Source organism: Epinephelus lanceolatus, chromosome 19 (assembly GCF_041903045.1).
Source record: "Epinephelus lanceolatus isolate andai-2023 chromosome 19, ASM4190304v1, whole genome shotgun sequence".
NCBI lineage: Eukaryota > Metazoa > Chordata > Actinopteri > Perciformes > Serranidae > Epinephelus > Epinephelus lanceolatus.
In genome coordinates, this window is record NC_135752.1 from 8,679,246 (window position 1) to 8,696,009 (window position 16,764).

A 16,764-nucleotide genomic window follows, 5' to 3' on the forward strand; every position below is an offset into this window, starting at 1 on the left:
ATTTTTCTTGCCGTGACAGATGCGACCTGAGATAAACTGGGTTGAACTTTTGGAACGCAGCAGCACGCACCACATCACCTGATGAGGACCACCAAATCACAGCCAATCAACATCTTTCCCTTCTTCCAGAAATATCAGTCTGTGATACATATGGAGAAGAAGATTATCATTTTAGTGCAGGGCTGTCAGAACTTTACATCTGTCCCACAGACAATAGGCCTTCACACAAACAGTGCCTGGAAAAAGATCAGCTCTGCACTCAGGATGTCAGGTAAATAGACTGAATGATGTTAAGGTTGCATGGCAACCTCAGATGCAACCTGCCACTGCGCTCTTGAAATCTGGCATAGAAAAGGCACAGGAGTAGCTCCCAGTGCCCAACCTCCTGTTTTCCAGGTGGTTTAAGACATGGCATGTGTACGGCTCCTAAGTCGGGTAGAGCCCCTCTGTTTTCAAAAATACATGTCTTCAGTAGAAACCACTGAATTTGGGCTGAGTGACACAGACAGGTAGTCAGAAAGTAGAGACAGCTGATTGGAATTTGCTGACAATAAAAGAATATGCAACATCATTCTTATCCTTCAAGTCATTCACTGATGGCTCCATAAGTGTGAAAGCACAAAAAAATCAAATCTGAAACAGGTACAAATTTACACAACTGTTTTCTAAGAACAGAATCACATTGTGTTCTACCTAATAATCAATCAATCAATCAATCAATCAATCTACCTGACCTTCCATCTCTTCCTCTGCTTAATGACTCTGTTGGTTTGATGCAGTGACAGACAGCCAATAGTAATGTGCTTTAAATGTTGCCTGACACAGGATCTACAAAACAGATTATTGCCATTATAACCCAGAGCTTTATAACCTGTTTTAAATTGGGGATATTGGGATGGACAATAAAAGAAAAAAAATCTGATTTGGAAATAATTAATCTGTAAAAATGCACACATTTCATAAAACAATTGTAACAATGATACCTTTCTTCCAGGTATAAAAATATTCAACACTTGTGGAGGCTAAAGCTAAAACGTGGTACTTCCCTTTGACCACATCCCTTTGAACAGTTGGCTTAAGAGAAACCAGTCATGTGTCATGTACGCTGGACTCCTCTCAGTTATCAAGAACAACCGTCCGCAGCTGGTCCTCCTCGCTCATGCTGACTGTAGCGATGGCCCCGTCATTGAACTCGAATGAAGTTCCACCATCGACCACCATGCAGGCATCCCAACACCGTGAGCGGACAGACACCCTGAAGCAGCAGACGCATCATTACATTCAGACAGCTTTACAGCTTCTATACATGGTGAATTCTTATTTGGCTTTTGTTTTGAGAGTGAGGAACATGCACTGACTTGCTGGCGAAGCCTCTCTGCCGACTGCTGGAGAAGACTCGGTTGACAATGGGCTCCCTGATGCTGTAGAACAACCGTCGGTCATCTGGACTGAACACCAGAGACTTGTTGTATTCATCAGTAACTGAATGCACAGAGATACCATTGTCACATAAAACAAAATGTCTTCAGATGTACTGGTTAAAAATCAAAAAAGGACAATTATAAACTCACCCTTTTCTATGAAGTCATGGCTAAGTGGGATATCAAGACCTGTTTGAGAATATCCTAAAAAAAAGCCATGGTGTTTTTCAGTGAAATCACATTCCATATTTGGAGACCAACCTGTTTTTTTAGGCTTCAAATTTGTATATGCACATACCGATTTTTAGAACCTCCCCCACAGCTTGTTCAGCGAGTTTGTTGATGTTATATGACCTGTGGACATCAGGAGAGAAAAACACAGAAAAAGAGTAGACAAGTGGATTAAAGGGACTCTATGCAAAATTCAGAGCATTCGAGTTGTCTGGTCACAGATAGCAACATGGAGGTGGCTGAGCCAGCAGCTAGCAGCAAACGATGCTAACTCCATAAACATACTTAAAGGGATAGTGCACCCAAAAATGAAAATTCAGCCATTATCTACTCACCCATATGCCGATGGAGGCCCTGGTGAAATTTTAGAGTCCTCACATCCCTTGCGGAGATCGGCGGGGGAGTGGCCAGCACACCTAATGGCAGACGGCGCCCCAGACTAACGTCCAAGAACACAAAATTGAATCCACAAAGTATCTCCATACTGCTCCTCCACAGTGATCCAAGTGTGCTGCAGCCGCGACATAAAAAGTTGCTTTGAAAAACGTCATATGAACTCTGACTGCTTCTCTGTGCTCCGAGCTCATGCGTGTGCGCTTGTGCGCAACCAGCGAAAGCATGAGCTTTGCTCACCCGTGTTTATATCACGTGACACGTGCACCGCACGGGGAGACAACAGTAACCACAGTAGCTAAAAGATAATTTGCACTACGGTCGTTTGGGATAGGACAGCCCAACATGTCTGAAGACTTTGAAATTGAGGAGGAACAGCATTTCTTTGTTGAGCCGTATTTGTTTGAGCCCAAGTATATGGATGCGGAACTCAGGCTACTGGATGAAGCAGCTGCCGCAGCTCATGAGACTAACCCTCAGCCAGCCGCGGAATACCGGAGTCGAGAACTGGAAACCTGGTGATGTAGTTGTTTCAAATGCAAAGCAATGAGAAGGTCTCTGCTGCTCAGACTGGGAATTGGCGATGCCTGCACTTGAGAATCTGGACATCAGTACTGACGAGACTGCTGCTCTTCAGAGACCGTGCATCACCGATCACCCTGAGCGCGCACACGTGAGCGTGACGTTTTTCGAAACAACTTTTTATGTCGGGGCTTCAGGACACTTGGCTCACTACGGATGAGCAGTATGGAGATACTTTGTGGATTCAATTTTGTGTTCTTGGTCGTTAGTCTGGGGCGCCGTCTGCCATTAGGTGTGCTGGCCGCTCTCCGCGCCGATCTCCGCAAGGGATGTGAGGACTCTAAAACTTCACCAGGGCCTCTATCGGCATATGGGTGAGTAGATAATGGCTGAATTTTCATTTTTGGGTGCACTATCCCTTTAACAATGGCAACAGTACTGACAGAGGCCCCTTTTATGCTGCCTCTTCAAGGCGGGAATTTCACTCCATTATTCCACCTCGCCATTCTGTATAAAAGGTTCAATCACGGAATGGAGGGACAGAGTTCTCTCGCCTTTAAGGCAGCATCGGAAGTAGTAACAGTGCTGAAACAACATCTGTATTAACAGAACAGCCAGCAGGATGGGCACATGGGTGTGACGTTTTGATGACTTGCCCCGCCGTGGGAGATGTAAAAGGTAGCTGTTAGCGGTTAGCAGCTAACTCAAGGAAGAAGAACACTGGCCGAAAATGTCCACAAATTAGGAAAAAAATGAGGTCCAGGAGATCCTTACCCTCTGAGCAGAGGACGAGATCAACCACCATATAACAGGGACGGTAAATGATTGTTACTGACATGTTATGCCACTGTTATTGTTTAGAAAGCACTGCTGATGTGATTGCTAAATGTCACACTAGAGGCCAAAGCTGCTGTGTTACATGTTACACCAGTCACGCCCGTCATGCACCTTTTGCCTCCGGGATGCTGACATGCTGTCTAAAATCGCATACTAGAGCGGCATGATGCAGCCGTTGTTTGTTTTTTTTGTAAACATGCAAATGCTGCATAAAGAAGGGACTTTGTAGCAGCTCTACAGCATAATCTCCGTTTAAAAAATAGCTAGTGCTAACAGTGTTTACCAGAACCAGAACCTGTGGGTGGACACTCTGTTTCCATGATGCTGTCCTGATATCAGCAGTAACTGCCATATAAGCTCAGTGTGAAGCAGCGGTGATGAGCTAGCCAGTAGGATACACACATAGACTTACATTCACCCACGGCTGGACCAGCTTACCACAACAAACCACAAAGAAGCTCAGATTGCAACACACACAGAGGTAGCATGACTTCATTGTCTGCTCTGGGCGCTAGTACTCTACTATATCTTAACATAGCAAATGGGAGTTTGCTGCTATATAAATGCTCTGATTGTCACATACAGAACCATTCATACAAGATTTAACGCATGCAGTGTCACAATACAATGTACTGTGGTGACTCGACACTGATACATGTTGGTGATGATTTAGATAATGTAGAAACTCAGTTTACTGCAGGATTTTGTAATTCAATATGCTGGTGTGCCACTGAATGAACAATTGGCAATTTAATAACAATATTTTGGAGCAATGATTTCAGCTGGAGACACTCAAGCTAATATTATTAATGACACTGTGCATGTTCTAAAGTTCAGCAATGCAACAATTAAAAAACATAAATCATGTGTTCTTAAATCTTTACCGAACACATCACTGACATTTTATCAACCCACAAAACTACATGCTAGTGTAGAAAGCTTAAGATAAACTTCAAAATTTAATCTTAATTTACAGTTTTACAACCATACAGTAACATGGAGTGACATAAATCATCTCATCTAACTCTCAGTATGAAAGTGATTAAGCATATTTCCCAAAATCTCTATGACCTCCTTTGTATTTCACGTCTAGATTTGCAATTGGAGGAAAATTACTTTTCCTTTAATCTTACTTAAGTCCCTTATATTGTTAGAGTGAGGACTGATAATGCCGTTTTCCCACAGGCCCACTTTAAATGTACTGTGCTGCGCTAAAGGCATACTGACATTATCACAGGAAAACAGCCTTTGTGTATGTAGTTCAAACTTGTTGAACTTTGACCAGAATCTGCACAGAGCTTTGTGGGCGCAGCAAAATTTTGTGCTCACTGTTTAAACTGAAAGGTGAATATAAAAATAATGACATCTGTCTGAATATTCAGAACTGTACAAAAACAAATTGGCCTCAATCAGAAACAGGAAAATAATAGATGTTGAATTGGGGAAATATTAGCATGTAGATGCAGTTACCAGATTTGTTACAAAAAACACAGTTTGATTCTCTGAAACTTAACAATCTACTGCTAGAAACACTGGCCTTGCAGCTAAGTTGCCCATCAGGAGTTCTATCGTGGTAAATACTGTGCTGACCAACACCTGTGTTTTCTGCTGCAATGCTAATACACCTTAAGCCATGAACTAACGGCCCAACATGTGTGACTGTGCTGGTGTCTAGAAACTGGCTTTGCTTGGCTTTCACGTTGTACTGTCAGTTATCAGCCTTGTGTTTACTGATTGCTTTTACAGCTGAATCAGAGCATGGGGGCCTATATGGCCTGTTGGTAGGGGTTTTCGGTCCTTTATAAACCAAATCACAATGTTTATTGACAAATACTTCTGACTAGAAAACCCTTACATCATGTACATAAAATCTGACAGCGCTGAGTCACCCTAATTGATTAGTTTTTTTGCCACCTAAAAAAAGACCCACCTAAAGAAATCACTATCAGTTTAAGTGTATGCTACTTTTAGAATGTTTTCACTGTTTTACCTTGCTGTCAAACAGTCTGTTCAGAAGGGGGAAACTGAAGCCGTTGTATCAAAGCCCCCAGACTCCAGTGACAGAAATAGTTATTTTACTTTACAGAAAACTGGAGTTGCTGGTCTACCACAGGCTAGATTGGTTAGTGTGTAAAGTTAGCCAGTATTTAAATATAGCATACACTTATACTGACTAAAGCCCAGTTCAGACCAAAGACAAGACGAGTGCTTTACACTCTAAAACCAGCCACCGGCGATTTGACCAGCTGAGTTGCAGGTGACACCATCAGTCGGCTTGAGTCAAACTCAGACCGGCCGGTTCACACTGCTGCAACTTTTCATTACAACGTTCTTAAACAGTTTTGTCTCATCGCGAATATTTGGTCTGAAATGGGCTTCAATAGAGTGGTGCAGGAATGAGTCCTAAAACCTGTAAATGAGTTAGCATTTTTGCACTCCCGGTTCCCTCATCTTGAAGTCAACGGGTTTTTTGAATGGGTTTTTTGTTAGATGCCTGAAATAAGGTCTGTGGTTAACACAAGCTGAAGAGACTTTAATGTTTGTTCTGCGTCATTAAATACGTCATTAAATATCCCACTGTGAATTCTGAAGCCTTTATTTGTCTTTAAAAAGGCAATTGCTAACAGGTGGCTAAATGAGACTGCAGAACATCATCACCCTGAACACGGCTATACAGCCTCATCGTGGTGATGACGTTAAGTCATGCAACCTCAGTGTAGTTCATTTATAACGTTGGCTTTTTACTTCTGGCAATTGCATTTAAGCTTCAATAATCATAAAAGTGGTGTTCATTTGTGAATAATATCTTTCTGAACAAAACATGCAAGTATCATAACCATTTGTTTGCCACAGAGCTTATTTTCTGCCATTATCCGAAATCCAACAGGAAAATCCCATTCAATTTTTGACGAGGGAACAAAGCGAAGCTAACTTCTGCTTCAGCCTACAAAAAAATGTCTTCTCTAATGCACTCTATACGTTTTGCTGTGGCCCCGTCCACAGCAGTACATCGTTTGTCTTCTGTGCTTTGTTTTATCAAAAATGCTAGAAAAACAACACAGTAAACAGAATAAGTCAGAATGAGTCAAACCACCATGTTTAAACATTACAGTACCAGCTGAAAATGACAACAAATAAACAAGTTTGCAGATTTTACATATCTCCACAATTGCAATCAGTTGCCAGTTGTCTACCCGGAAGTGATTGCTGTTAGTGCAATGTCGTGGTGATTTGCATTATAAAGTCTTTGTATTCTTGTTCCAATTGCTGTCAGATTAACTGAAACACTCTCTCTTAGGTACTAATGTTAGCCATAAGAGCCATGTCCCAACTTCAACTCTTAAATACAAAGTGGATGTGGATTAGGCACTAGTAAAACATTCAATGTTTAGCTGAAAGTAGAGTATATTTACCAGGCTTTGGATCCTGTTCCTGTACAAATGCTGAGTCCTGAACTCTTCTGCTTTTCCCACGGGCCGTCATCCACAGAGATCTCATAGTAGGAAGCCCTATGGAGCAAGAGGTTAACATGGGGTTTGAAGGAGTTTAACTTCATCCTGTGGTGGACAGAAATTCCTCTGATGAGTGGTAGAGACGAGCAGGGTCGTTGTGAAAGGGCTGGGGATTAATGAGGGTTACAAAATGCACACAGACACAGGTACACTATATTTAGACGGAGTTAAAGTGCATCGGTTTGGCTGACAGAGGTACCTGGAGGACAGAGATTCTCCAATGAAGATCTCATTCAGGCTTCTGATAGGGAGGAGGCTGGGCTTGGAGTAGCTCTCAGGTAGTATTCCTGTCCCTGAGAAATGTCACAGAATTAGCAGAAGAACAGTGAGAGAACATAGACTGCAACTGACAGAAACATATTGATCAAGTTCCAAACTGGAGGTCAATATCTATCTAAGTCACTCTAAGTCAGTGTCATCTTGTGCAAAATCAGAGGGTCACACAGGAGAGCAGGCCAAAGGACACAGAGACATCAGACAAAGACACATGATGGGTGCTGGAGTCGTACTCTGCTGGCCATCCATGGTGGTGATGCGGTGAGCTTGGTTGTGCTGCTCCAGGCTCAGCTGCTGTTCGTGCAGGTCCACGGGGGTGGGATTGATTCCTGTGCCCTCTAGGTGTACACGGATCCTCTGACGCCACAGCCACCTGAACGCAGCACAGGAGAGGGACAGAGCACCATTAGGCTGAATTTTTTTTTTTTTTTTAAAGATTATTTTTTCGGGCTTTTGCCTTTAATGAACAGGACAGAGTGAAATGGGATGAGAGAGAGCGGGGGGTTGACACGCAGCACATGGTTGCAAGCTGGAGTCTAACCTGTGACCGCTGCAGCGAGGCATCGCCTCTGTACATGGGGCGCCGGCACTATCCACTACGCTACCGACGCCCCAGGCTGAAACTTAACCAGGTGGTCATCTTTTACACATCTGGCGTCAGTAAATCATATCATACATTACTCTATCTCTAAAGATGTTCGAGCCTGACACATCATGTTTGATCCACACCTATGTGAGGGTTGTCTTCATAACTGCATACATAGTGAAACATATTAATTTTTAGAAACATTTGCATTATAAATTTGTCCCAACACTGTCCTGCTAAATCTGTATTGGCAGTATATGTAACCTATGTTGGGTAGCAGAAAATTACATGTAATCAACATGTAATCAAACTAGTAGTTTAACTACATTTTGCTGGTAGTTCAACTACATTCATATCTGCATAGTGGTTCAAGTAGTTAAATCACTTTTTTGCCATGTTGTGTGTTATTTACTACTGAAACTCCAAACAATTTGGGGCCATACACGGAAAAGAATGATTTTTTTCCTTTTATTTTACCCTTGCTTCTATACTACACTGAATCTTCTATGACCACAATTTGTCAGAGGTATTGATGATTGCTATTTTGTTCAGAGAATTTGTTTGCTGTTTCTGAAGTGACCTGGCTAACGGAGTAATCCTGCTTAGTGCAAAAGCCCTACCTTGACTCTAGTTTCTGAAAGACAGGTGTTTGACAAAACTACACATAAAACCAAAGCTGGCATTACTGCACTTTCACATGCAAAGTGGGGCATATTATTTCTTGGAATTTATGTATGACCTGAAAACAAGTGGGCACCTTTTGCGGTGAACTAAATTAAATGGTATTTTATCACGGCACATAACTTTTTAAAATTACATTTTGTTTTAATTCTGTATCACATGTACATTGACTTTTTTTTTTTTTTTTTACAAAGCAGTTTGAACTAATTTTTCTAAGTAGCTCAAGTTAACCAAACTACATTTCTCCCGAGGGTAGCTATACTGTCATTCAACTTCCTCAAGTGTGAAGTAATTGGTAGCTTGCAAACCTATGCTAGCTTTCCCAACACTGTATGTAACCTAGACATCACAGATGTATCCGGATATCAATGTAAATGGATATTTTGACTTAAAACAAACCTAAATCAATTCTTTCTTCTTGGATGTTCTACTGAACTTCTATTACACTTATTAAAAAACCCTGAGCAGCAGGTTTAGAGAATCTCAGATAGAGTGACCTCTAGTAGCAGTTAGGTCATTTCTACAGACACACTAACTGGATTTAAAATATCCCACTTAGTCTGAGGACACAGCAGAGGGGTATTAGACACCTTGTGACTTTCTCCAGACAACACAGGCTTAAATTTGTCTGGAACTCTACACTCATGAAGGAGCAACAGCCCCGAGTTGTTTACCAATTTACAAACAGCAGTCAGACATTTTGGATATGGTCTGCATGACCTATCCAAATGAAAAGAAATGAAAAGATGACTGAAGTTAAAGGTCATATGTATAGCTGTTTCATCAAAACAAATATTTAAAAAAAAAAAAAATACATCCATAGAACGTCTAGAAAGGTGTAGAATTAAAGTCTATATTTTCCTGAAAAAAATATTTACAGTAGAGAAATAATTGTTTTAGAAATTTTGACGGGCCCAAAATATGTCAATATTTTGATTTGGTTATGTTGGTTACGGGGGGGAGCTAAGGGTTGCCAGATTGTGAAAACTGCAGAGGTATGGCGTCGTCCCAGCACTATCCATCGCAAATTCTAGCTGACCAACGGAGAAGCAAAACCAGAATCACCATCGGTACAGCTTTTGATTGTTGGTGTCAGCTGAAGGCAGAAAAAGGGCTAAAAAGCCATGCAGAGGTTGCAGCTTTCCTTCTGGACAGGTAAGCTAATATTTGCTAACTAACTCAGCAGGGTTGTAAAAAAATATCTACTGCTGAATATATCTAATATCTAGTAAACCGAACTGTCATGTTATTATTATTATTATTATTATTATTATTATTGGTGGGAAATTATAACAGAGGAATATATTTGCCGTTTTAATATCAAGAAGACTTTTGTGTTTTTGTGTATATACAGGATGTTGTTGAATCAGGGAATCCGTGTGTCCACCACGACAAAGGATCCTAATTGACTAATTACGTTAGCATTAGTGACGAGTAGAGCTAAAAATGCTTTACGGTGATTGTTACAGTGTGTTACAGGGTGCACAACAGAGGATTCATGATTTACTATTATTATTATTTTTTAATTACTATACCACAAAGACTCTTCACTTGACATCGCTGTCTCCAGTGTCTGTCATTTACGAACCTGGCAACCTGAAGAATTGAAGAGTGGAGCGAGAGCAGGCAAGTGTGAGTGCGACATTTACTGACCGGGAAGTATGAATCCTCTATCTATTACCTTTAAGTGACAGCACACACACAGGAGGACAGGGCAGCATGTTGACCAGAAGAAAGTCACAGTGAAACAGCGCGAGGATTATTTGTGGGATTATTTGTGAGTAAATACGCACCTGAACTCACCACGAAAGAGTTTCTCCAGTGCCTCTGGGAAGGCACGAGTGTACCGCACAGGCAGGCACAGATGACCCTCTGACCTATAGTTGAAAGAGACAAATGTAATGAACTCAGCTGAATTAAGAGGACTGTTACATAGTAACAATGCAGAGTAATGACACAGCATGTTCAGCTTACTCTCAAGTGTGTATGGACACATTTTCTAAGACGTTTTCTCCACTACTTCTTCCAAAGAACCACAAAATCATGTGTGATTGTTCTACACATTTAACAATCCCTTCTCAAAAAGTGCTGTTCAGTGTTTTACCTCTCAGGGTCTGTGTTCACTCCAACAACTGGTTTGTCCTTGCTTAAAACCTTGCTGGCAACAAGTAACATTGTCCCATCACCTAACAAAAAAAACTGCAGTTAGAGAAGTTGTATTGTGTACTTGCATCTGTTGTCTGAGGCCTTTGTTCATGTGACTTTTTGTCCCCTGAATTGAATAAGTTAAAGGTATACTCTGCAGGATTGTCAGTTACTGTTCGTAAACACACTCGCCAGTGAAAGTAAAGGTAAAACCCCAGATTCACTCTCGTTTGGCATTTCACATTGCTATACTTGTGGGGGGTTTTGCCACTGTCTCTCTTGGATGCCAACTGCTTACAGTCTGGCACCTGGTCGCTACCTTTTTATAAAGCCCCGAGGAGGTACTAACAACACATAAACAGTGTCTGCATAAACGTGACATCCAGCAGGACGGGATCATGGGCAGGATGGGTGTGACAATTTGACATGATATGTATGCAACTCACCACAGGAAATTTAGCTGTTAGCAGTTAGTGGCTGACTCAAAGAAAAAGAACAGTGCTGTAAATGTCCGCAAATTGGAAAAACAATGTGGTCTGGGAGCTCCTTACCCTCCAAGCAGAAGACAAGATCAGCTGCCATATAACAGGGACAGTGATAATTATTATTGTCATGTTTGGCAAATGTTATTGTTTATGAAGTGCTGCCAACATGTATCATACTAGAGGCCAATGCTGTGGTGAGACATGTCATGTTCTGTGTAAAAATGCAAAGGCAACCTAAAGAAGGGCTTTTGTAGCGGCTGTATAGTGTGAAAATACTGTGTAATAAGGGCTGAACAGTGAATGGCCTACTTCATGTAAAATGCTGCTTCAGAGGCTTTTCACCATGACCAGAACACAGTTCTCTGAAATAACAATGAATACTTATTGTGGGCACATCTAGAGATTTAAGATTTTGAACACTGCACAAAATATTGTCAATCAGCAGCAGTATCAGGCTTATATCTTAAAACAACATTGCTAAGGCACTGCCCTGGGGATAACTTAACCTGCTTCCTCAATAGCTTTCTCTTTACTTTGGCATTGTGATGCCAGCATTACTACACAGGAGTGGAAATGTATGCATATGGGAGTAGTAGATTCACTGAATGTGGTAAAACAGGCATACTGTTGAAATTGCACTCATTTTTCTTAAGATATCTCAGGCTGTTTATCATCTGTTTTGTAAAAGGATGTACCTTACCAGAATGTACTTCTTTACATAAAAAGACAGGGAAGCATTTGGGGCTGCTGGTATTTATAGGTTACTCTGCAATGGGTTTTTTCAGGTCCAGCTAACTAAGATCAAATTGGGCTGTACATTAATTGTATTTACCATGTGTGTGCACTGGGTGGCACTGTACTGGTATTTTGGGCTTAGTGACTAAAGGTAGGAAGGACACTGGTGCGGTCAGGTGTTTGACCCTGGAAGGGCAAATGGTTTTTGACAACTGTGGTGCTGAAGATTGTTCAACAAGCTGAAAGTTGTGTGTTTGGATTTTGGATGAAAATGAAGAAATTGGCATTTATTTAACCTTATGCATGCTGGTATAAGTAAATATGATGATTGTTCAGCAACTGGAGTCTGTAGATCATTTTCTGAATGCAACACAACAAAGGGAAGCTGTGGCATCAACCAAAGCAAGTGCATCAGCCAAGTCAGGCCAGATAAAATATCTCAGTAGCTGCAGGTAGTAGCTCCAACAGACTATAAGAAGTTTAACACCCCTGCTTTATACTGTATTTGTAATGAATCAATGTGTCAGGCAGAGGAGGCTGAAGTACAAAAAAACTGCAAAACCCAAATGACCAGATAACAAAACTCCTACCTCCTGCAGAGATAACTGCATCTGCCCATCGAACTACTTCTTCATCATATTCTCCTCTCTTCACAACTCGTACTTCAACGCCCTCTCTCCTGCAAACACATTATCATAAATCAGTCTTTTATGACTACCATCCCAGCTGCAAAATAAGGAAATCTTCCTTATCTGCTTCCTGGAAATGTGACGGATAATCTACTTGTGACAGGCCACATCTTACCGCAGGCACTTCACAATGTGTTCAACATTGTTAGTGTGGATGTTGTGTCTTTCCAGCAGGCCGCTGTAACTGGAGCCCTTCATAGCAAGCTGCAAAACAGACAAAAAAAATCATCAGATGTTAAGTGTAGGGTTGCAGAGGTATACTGGTTTCAAGGTATACCGTGGTCTGAAAAGTTAACAGTAAGGATGCACAATATTGGCATGCCACTGACATCAGCCGATATTGGCTTTAAAATGAAATACAGGAATTGGCTAACAAGCTGATAATACCAGTACGCCATTGGTATCAGCCAATATCAGATTTAAAATAAACTATCGGAATAGACTAATATAGTTTTTGTTTTTTTTGCACAATGAATAAATAGCATACATTGAAAAGTATTCTATTTCATCCAATATCATGCATCCCTACTTGAAAGTTACCATACTATTTACATTTACATATCTATGGTATTAAAAAACACCGCTGCACAGTGAATCACACCTTTATTTTAGCTATTTTCAAAGGGGAGATTTATTACACATCATTCCATTAAAAAATAGTTTCAAGTTTCATAAAACGTTTGTTCAACCAAACAAACTCCCTTTGTTTTCATTCATGTAAGGGTGATGGTTACTGATAGTGACAACGTGATACCGCGATATTTCCTGAGGCTATTGTGGTACCGTGAAAATCTCATACAGCAGCTCTAGTTACATGTTTGTTTCTCGTGGGAAGTCACAAGCCTGGCTGAAAGTGAAAGCCACTCTTACCAGCTGTTTTAAGTCCTCTTCAGAGAGTCCTGCATAGCGATACCGCTGCTGTTCAAACTCATATCGTGTAGTCTTTGTAACCACTGCGACTTTTTCCGGTTTGAATCCAGTTTTCGGCTGCGACGAGGTGTTGCATACTGACGTGTGGAGGAGACGAAGCGAGTTTCCATACAGCAGCCGGACAGCTCGATTCCCAAGACAAACCAAGTTCACCACTGAACGACGAGTCATTCTTGTAAGCGAACACAAAACCATAAGCCCAATTACATGTCCGATGAGAAGTGCTGAATGGGGGCTGTGCTGTTACGTAGCTGTCATCCTGGGTCATATGTCAGTGCTCTGGCCACATGGAGTCTTTGTCCATTCACAGAAGTGAGACACACACCCAGCTACCAAGGACGGTCACCAGGTCCAACAAGCTCTTCCCTAGCTATTAGGTGACCAGTTTTTAACTTTAAGATATTACTTTCAAAGCCAAATGTTTCCCAGGGCAATAACAAAACTGCAAGAACAACAGCTAACTCGTTTTAAACTAACGGTAGTTACCCTGATAGCCGTATTAGGTAAGGTTAAAAGATAGCGTTACCAGCTGAGCTTACAAAGCTAAATGTAGCTAGCAGTTTGCTCACAGGATGTGAGCGAGTGGTCCTGCATACCACAGTCCCGACTGGGTTTACTCCAACCGCACACCGCACTGAAGCTGTGTCGCACTCCTCTGGGCCAAAAGGTTTAAACACGAGGTGAAACACATGGGCAGGTGAAGAATAAACGACAACACAAGAGAAGACTGGTCACACCGCACGTACCACGCAACCTGGTACGAACCCTCGCTGCACATGCGTTACGTAGGGTTTCTTCTGATTGGCTACGGAGCTGTGACGTTTTGTTTTGACTGCTGACCTGCTGCTCGTGATGCATTCACTGACACAATAAAGACTGGACAAAGTAAAGAACAATTTACCAGAAAATTCCGTTAATTCCAGTATTGAGTGAAATATATATTTTTTTGTTTTTCATTTTTATTACCTTTATTTTATCAGGAATATTCTCACTGAGATTCGTAATCGCTTTTTCAAGGGAGTCTTCACCTAGACAGCAGAATACAAAGTTTCATATAGAAGGACAAAGACTACAAACACTACATCAAACAGTTAAAACAAACATAAAAATGACCCCCAAATATAGGCCCAAACGTGGCTGGAACCAGGTTTTTAGAAGTACTGAAGTCACGAGTTTTAATTGACATTATAATTTCTCATACTTTATTTGCTTAGTTAGGTGTTCAATTGCATTTTGTGTAAGTTTTATTTCCCAACATGAATGTCTAAAGCAGTGGCAGACCTAGCACATTTGGCACCCTAGGCAAGGCATTATTATTGTTGCTGTTGCTGTTGTTATTGTTAGTAGTAGTAGTAGTAGTGTGTTAGCTAATGAGAAATGAACATTAATAAATAACAAACAATAAAAGAATACAGTATGTGCAAATTTGCTTAACCGCCTGTTGTCCATAGGAAGATCCAGCAGTGGTCTAAAGACTGTATCAAAGCCCCCTTTACAGTGCTGGAAATACAATTCTAGTTGAGAAACACTTCATCCTGTCTGTATTTATTTGTTTACTAGCCAAACGTCACATCTTAATATATTAATTCTAAAAATATTGAATAGCCTATAGAATAGCCACCGTGTTTTTGTTTTTTTAACTGTAGAATGTGAACTACTCACGCAGAAATTCCCAGTAAGGCCATAACCTCAGTGTCCTCAATGGAAGATATGGCCCTTAGCCAAAATACACAGTGTTTCAGTTTATGTCAGGTAAATCAACATTTACCACTGTTTTTCTTATTCCATTTAAAGAAGTGTGTTTGATTTGCATGAAAATATTGACTCGTGACTTGTGTGATACTCAGTAACTGTACATGTAAATGTGAAGGTGTAACCAGTGGTGTTAGTAGCTGATGAGGTGGGTGTACTACTACATAGATAGATAGGTTACCAAGGAGGTCGTGAGTATATTCTTCTATATATTCCAATGGCTTTTTTGGCTGATAGGTGTGTATACTGTAAACGGCCAGAAAACGAGGTGGGTATATCCTTTATACCTGCGTATATCCTCCACTACACCACTGGGTGTGATTGTTAAAAGCTGAGGGAAAGGGCCCAGTCTGTTCTACAGCTGACATACAATATTACAAGAAATGTTGGGCCGTAGACCTCCACTGAGGCAGGAACTGGTCCCATACAGCAGTCACAACATGGGTCAGAGGGTAGACAACAACTTGCATTCACTTATAGATAGTTCAAATAGTTTTAAATAAATCAACTATTATGACTTGTCACCATTTTTTCTTCACACTAGCAATACATCCGTAAATACATCTGAGACAGTAGAGGTCAGAGTATCCTCATAAAACAGGTGAAGCCTGTGTGGCTCCTGAGAACAACACAAAACACATTAAGCCATGGCAGCTGAATGGCAAGGAAACTGCATTCATGTCTGGTAATTTCTCTTAGGTGTAGAATTTGCTTGTAGCATTACGTGTGATAGAGTTAAATCAGGCCACAATCCCCTCTGAATCTGTTGTAAATTAGAGTAGAAATTGACTGGTAAAAACATTTAGTTTGTTGGCTTTGTGTTTCCAAGCTTAATTTCTACAGGTTATAGCTATAATTCTGCGCCCATGTTTAACTACTTTTCTGCTACAAAGTGTGGTTGATATTGGTAAAAGCAGTGTTCATTCATCTTCATCTTCTAACCGCTTCATCCTCTTGAGGGTTAAAAGCAGTGTTGTTGTTTTTTAATAATGAGAATGTCTGATTAACTGGTAACTTACATAATTCTAGGAGTACGTGAATCCAAACAACCTCACAAAGCCCCATGTTCTTTGTACACAGTTGCCTGGACTCAGCCAGGGCTTACTGTGGACACAGTTATGCAATGACACAGAGGCATCCTACATGTGAATCACTGGGTCAGGAGTAGATGATCCTGAGCAACGGCAGTTGTATCCCCAGTGTAATATGTGAGACCTTTTGTGGTTATTTTAGTTAAAAACCGAAGCAGGAATTACCAACCAGGTACAGAGAGGTTTTTCATTTCCCACTACTGTGACCTTGTTAAAATCTGTAGCAGATTTAACCTCACAACTCTGTCATAGCACAGAGGCACTTCACAGTTCTTTACACAAAGTAAATATATGAATTACAAGATCATTTTAAAATAAAATTGAAAGGAAGATAAAAACAATTACAATGAAATTATGAAATAAAACAGAGCTCTAAAAGCCCAAGGTTCACCATTTGTCAGCTGGTTTTGGGAATTTGATTATTTGCAAATTTGTTTGGCTTCTCTCTAAAATACAATGTCAGGCTGGTTTTGCAATA

The 16,764-nt window shown here is 40.9% G+C and overlaps 1 protein-coding gene across 2 annotated transcripts; it reads right to left on the reverse strand.

The window, feature by feature from the left end:
* Positions 1–881: 881 nt before the first annotated feature.
* nadk2 (NAD kinase 2, mitochondrial) lies at positions 882–14,199 on the reverse strand. 2 transcript variants are annotated; one of them, XM_033646741.2, is made up of 12 exons: positions 13,384–14,199; positions 12,629–12,717; positions 12,415–12,503; positions 10,564–10,645; positions 10,253–10,336; positions 7,426–7,565; positions 7,116–7,209; positions 6,818–6,913; positions 1,720–1,775; positions 1,572–1,625; positions 1,359–1,482; positions 882–1,255 (listed from the first exon to the last, which is right to left on the reverse strand). In XM_033646741.2, the coding sequence occupies exons 1-12, from the start codon at positions 13,636–13,638 to the stop codon at positions 1,117–1,119; spliced, it is 1,302 nt and encodes a 433-aa protein (XP_033502632.1). In that variant the 5' UTR covers positions 13,639–14,199; the 3' UTR covers positions 882–1,116. The 2 variants fall into 2 exon arrangements, with proteins under 2 accessions (XP_033502632.1, XP_033502630.1); XM_033646739.2 differs by having other exon boundaries at positions 884–1,255; positions 6,818–6,961.
* Positions 14,200–16,764: the final 2,565 nt, after the last annotated feature.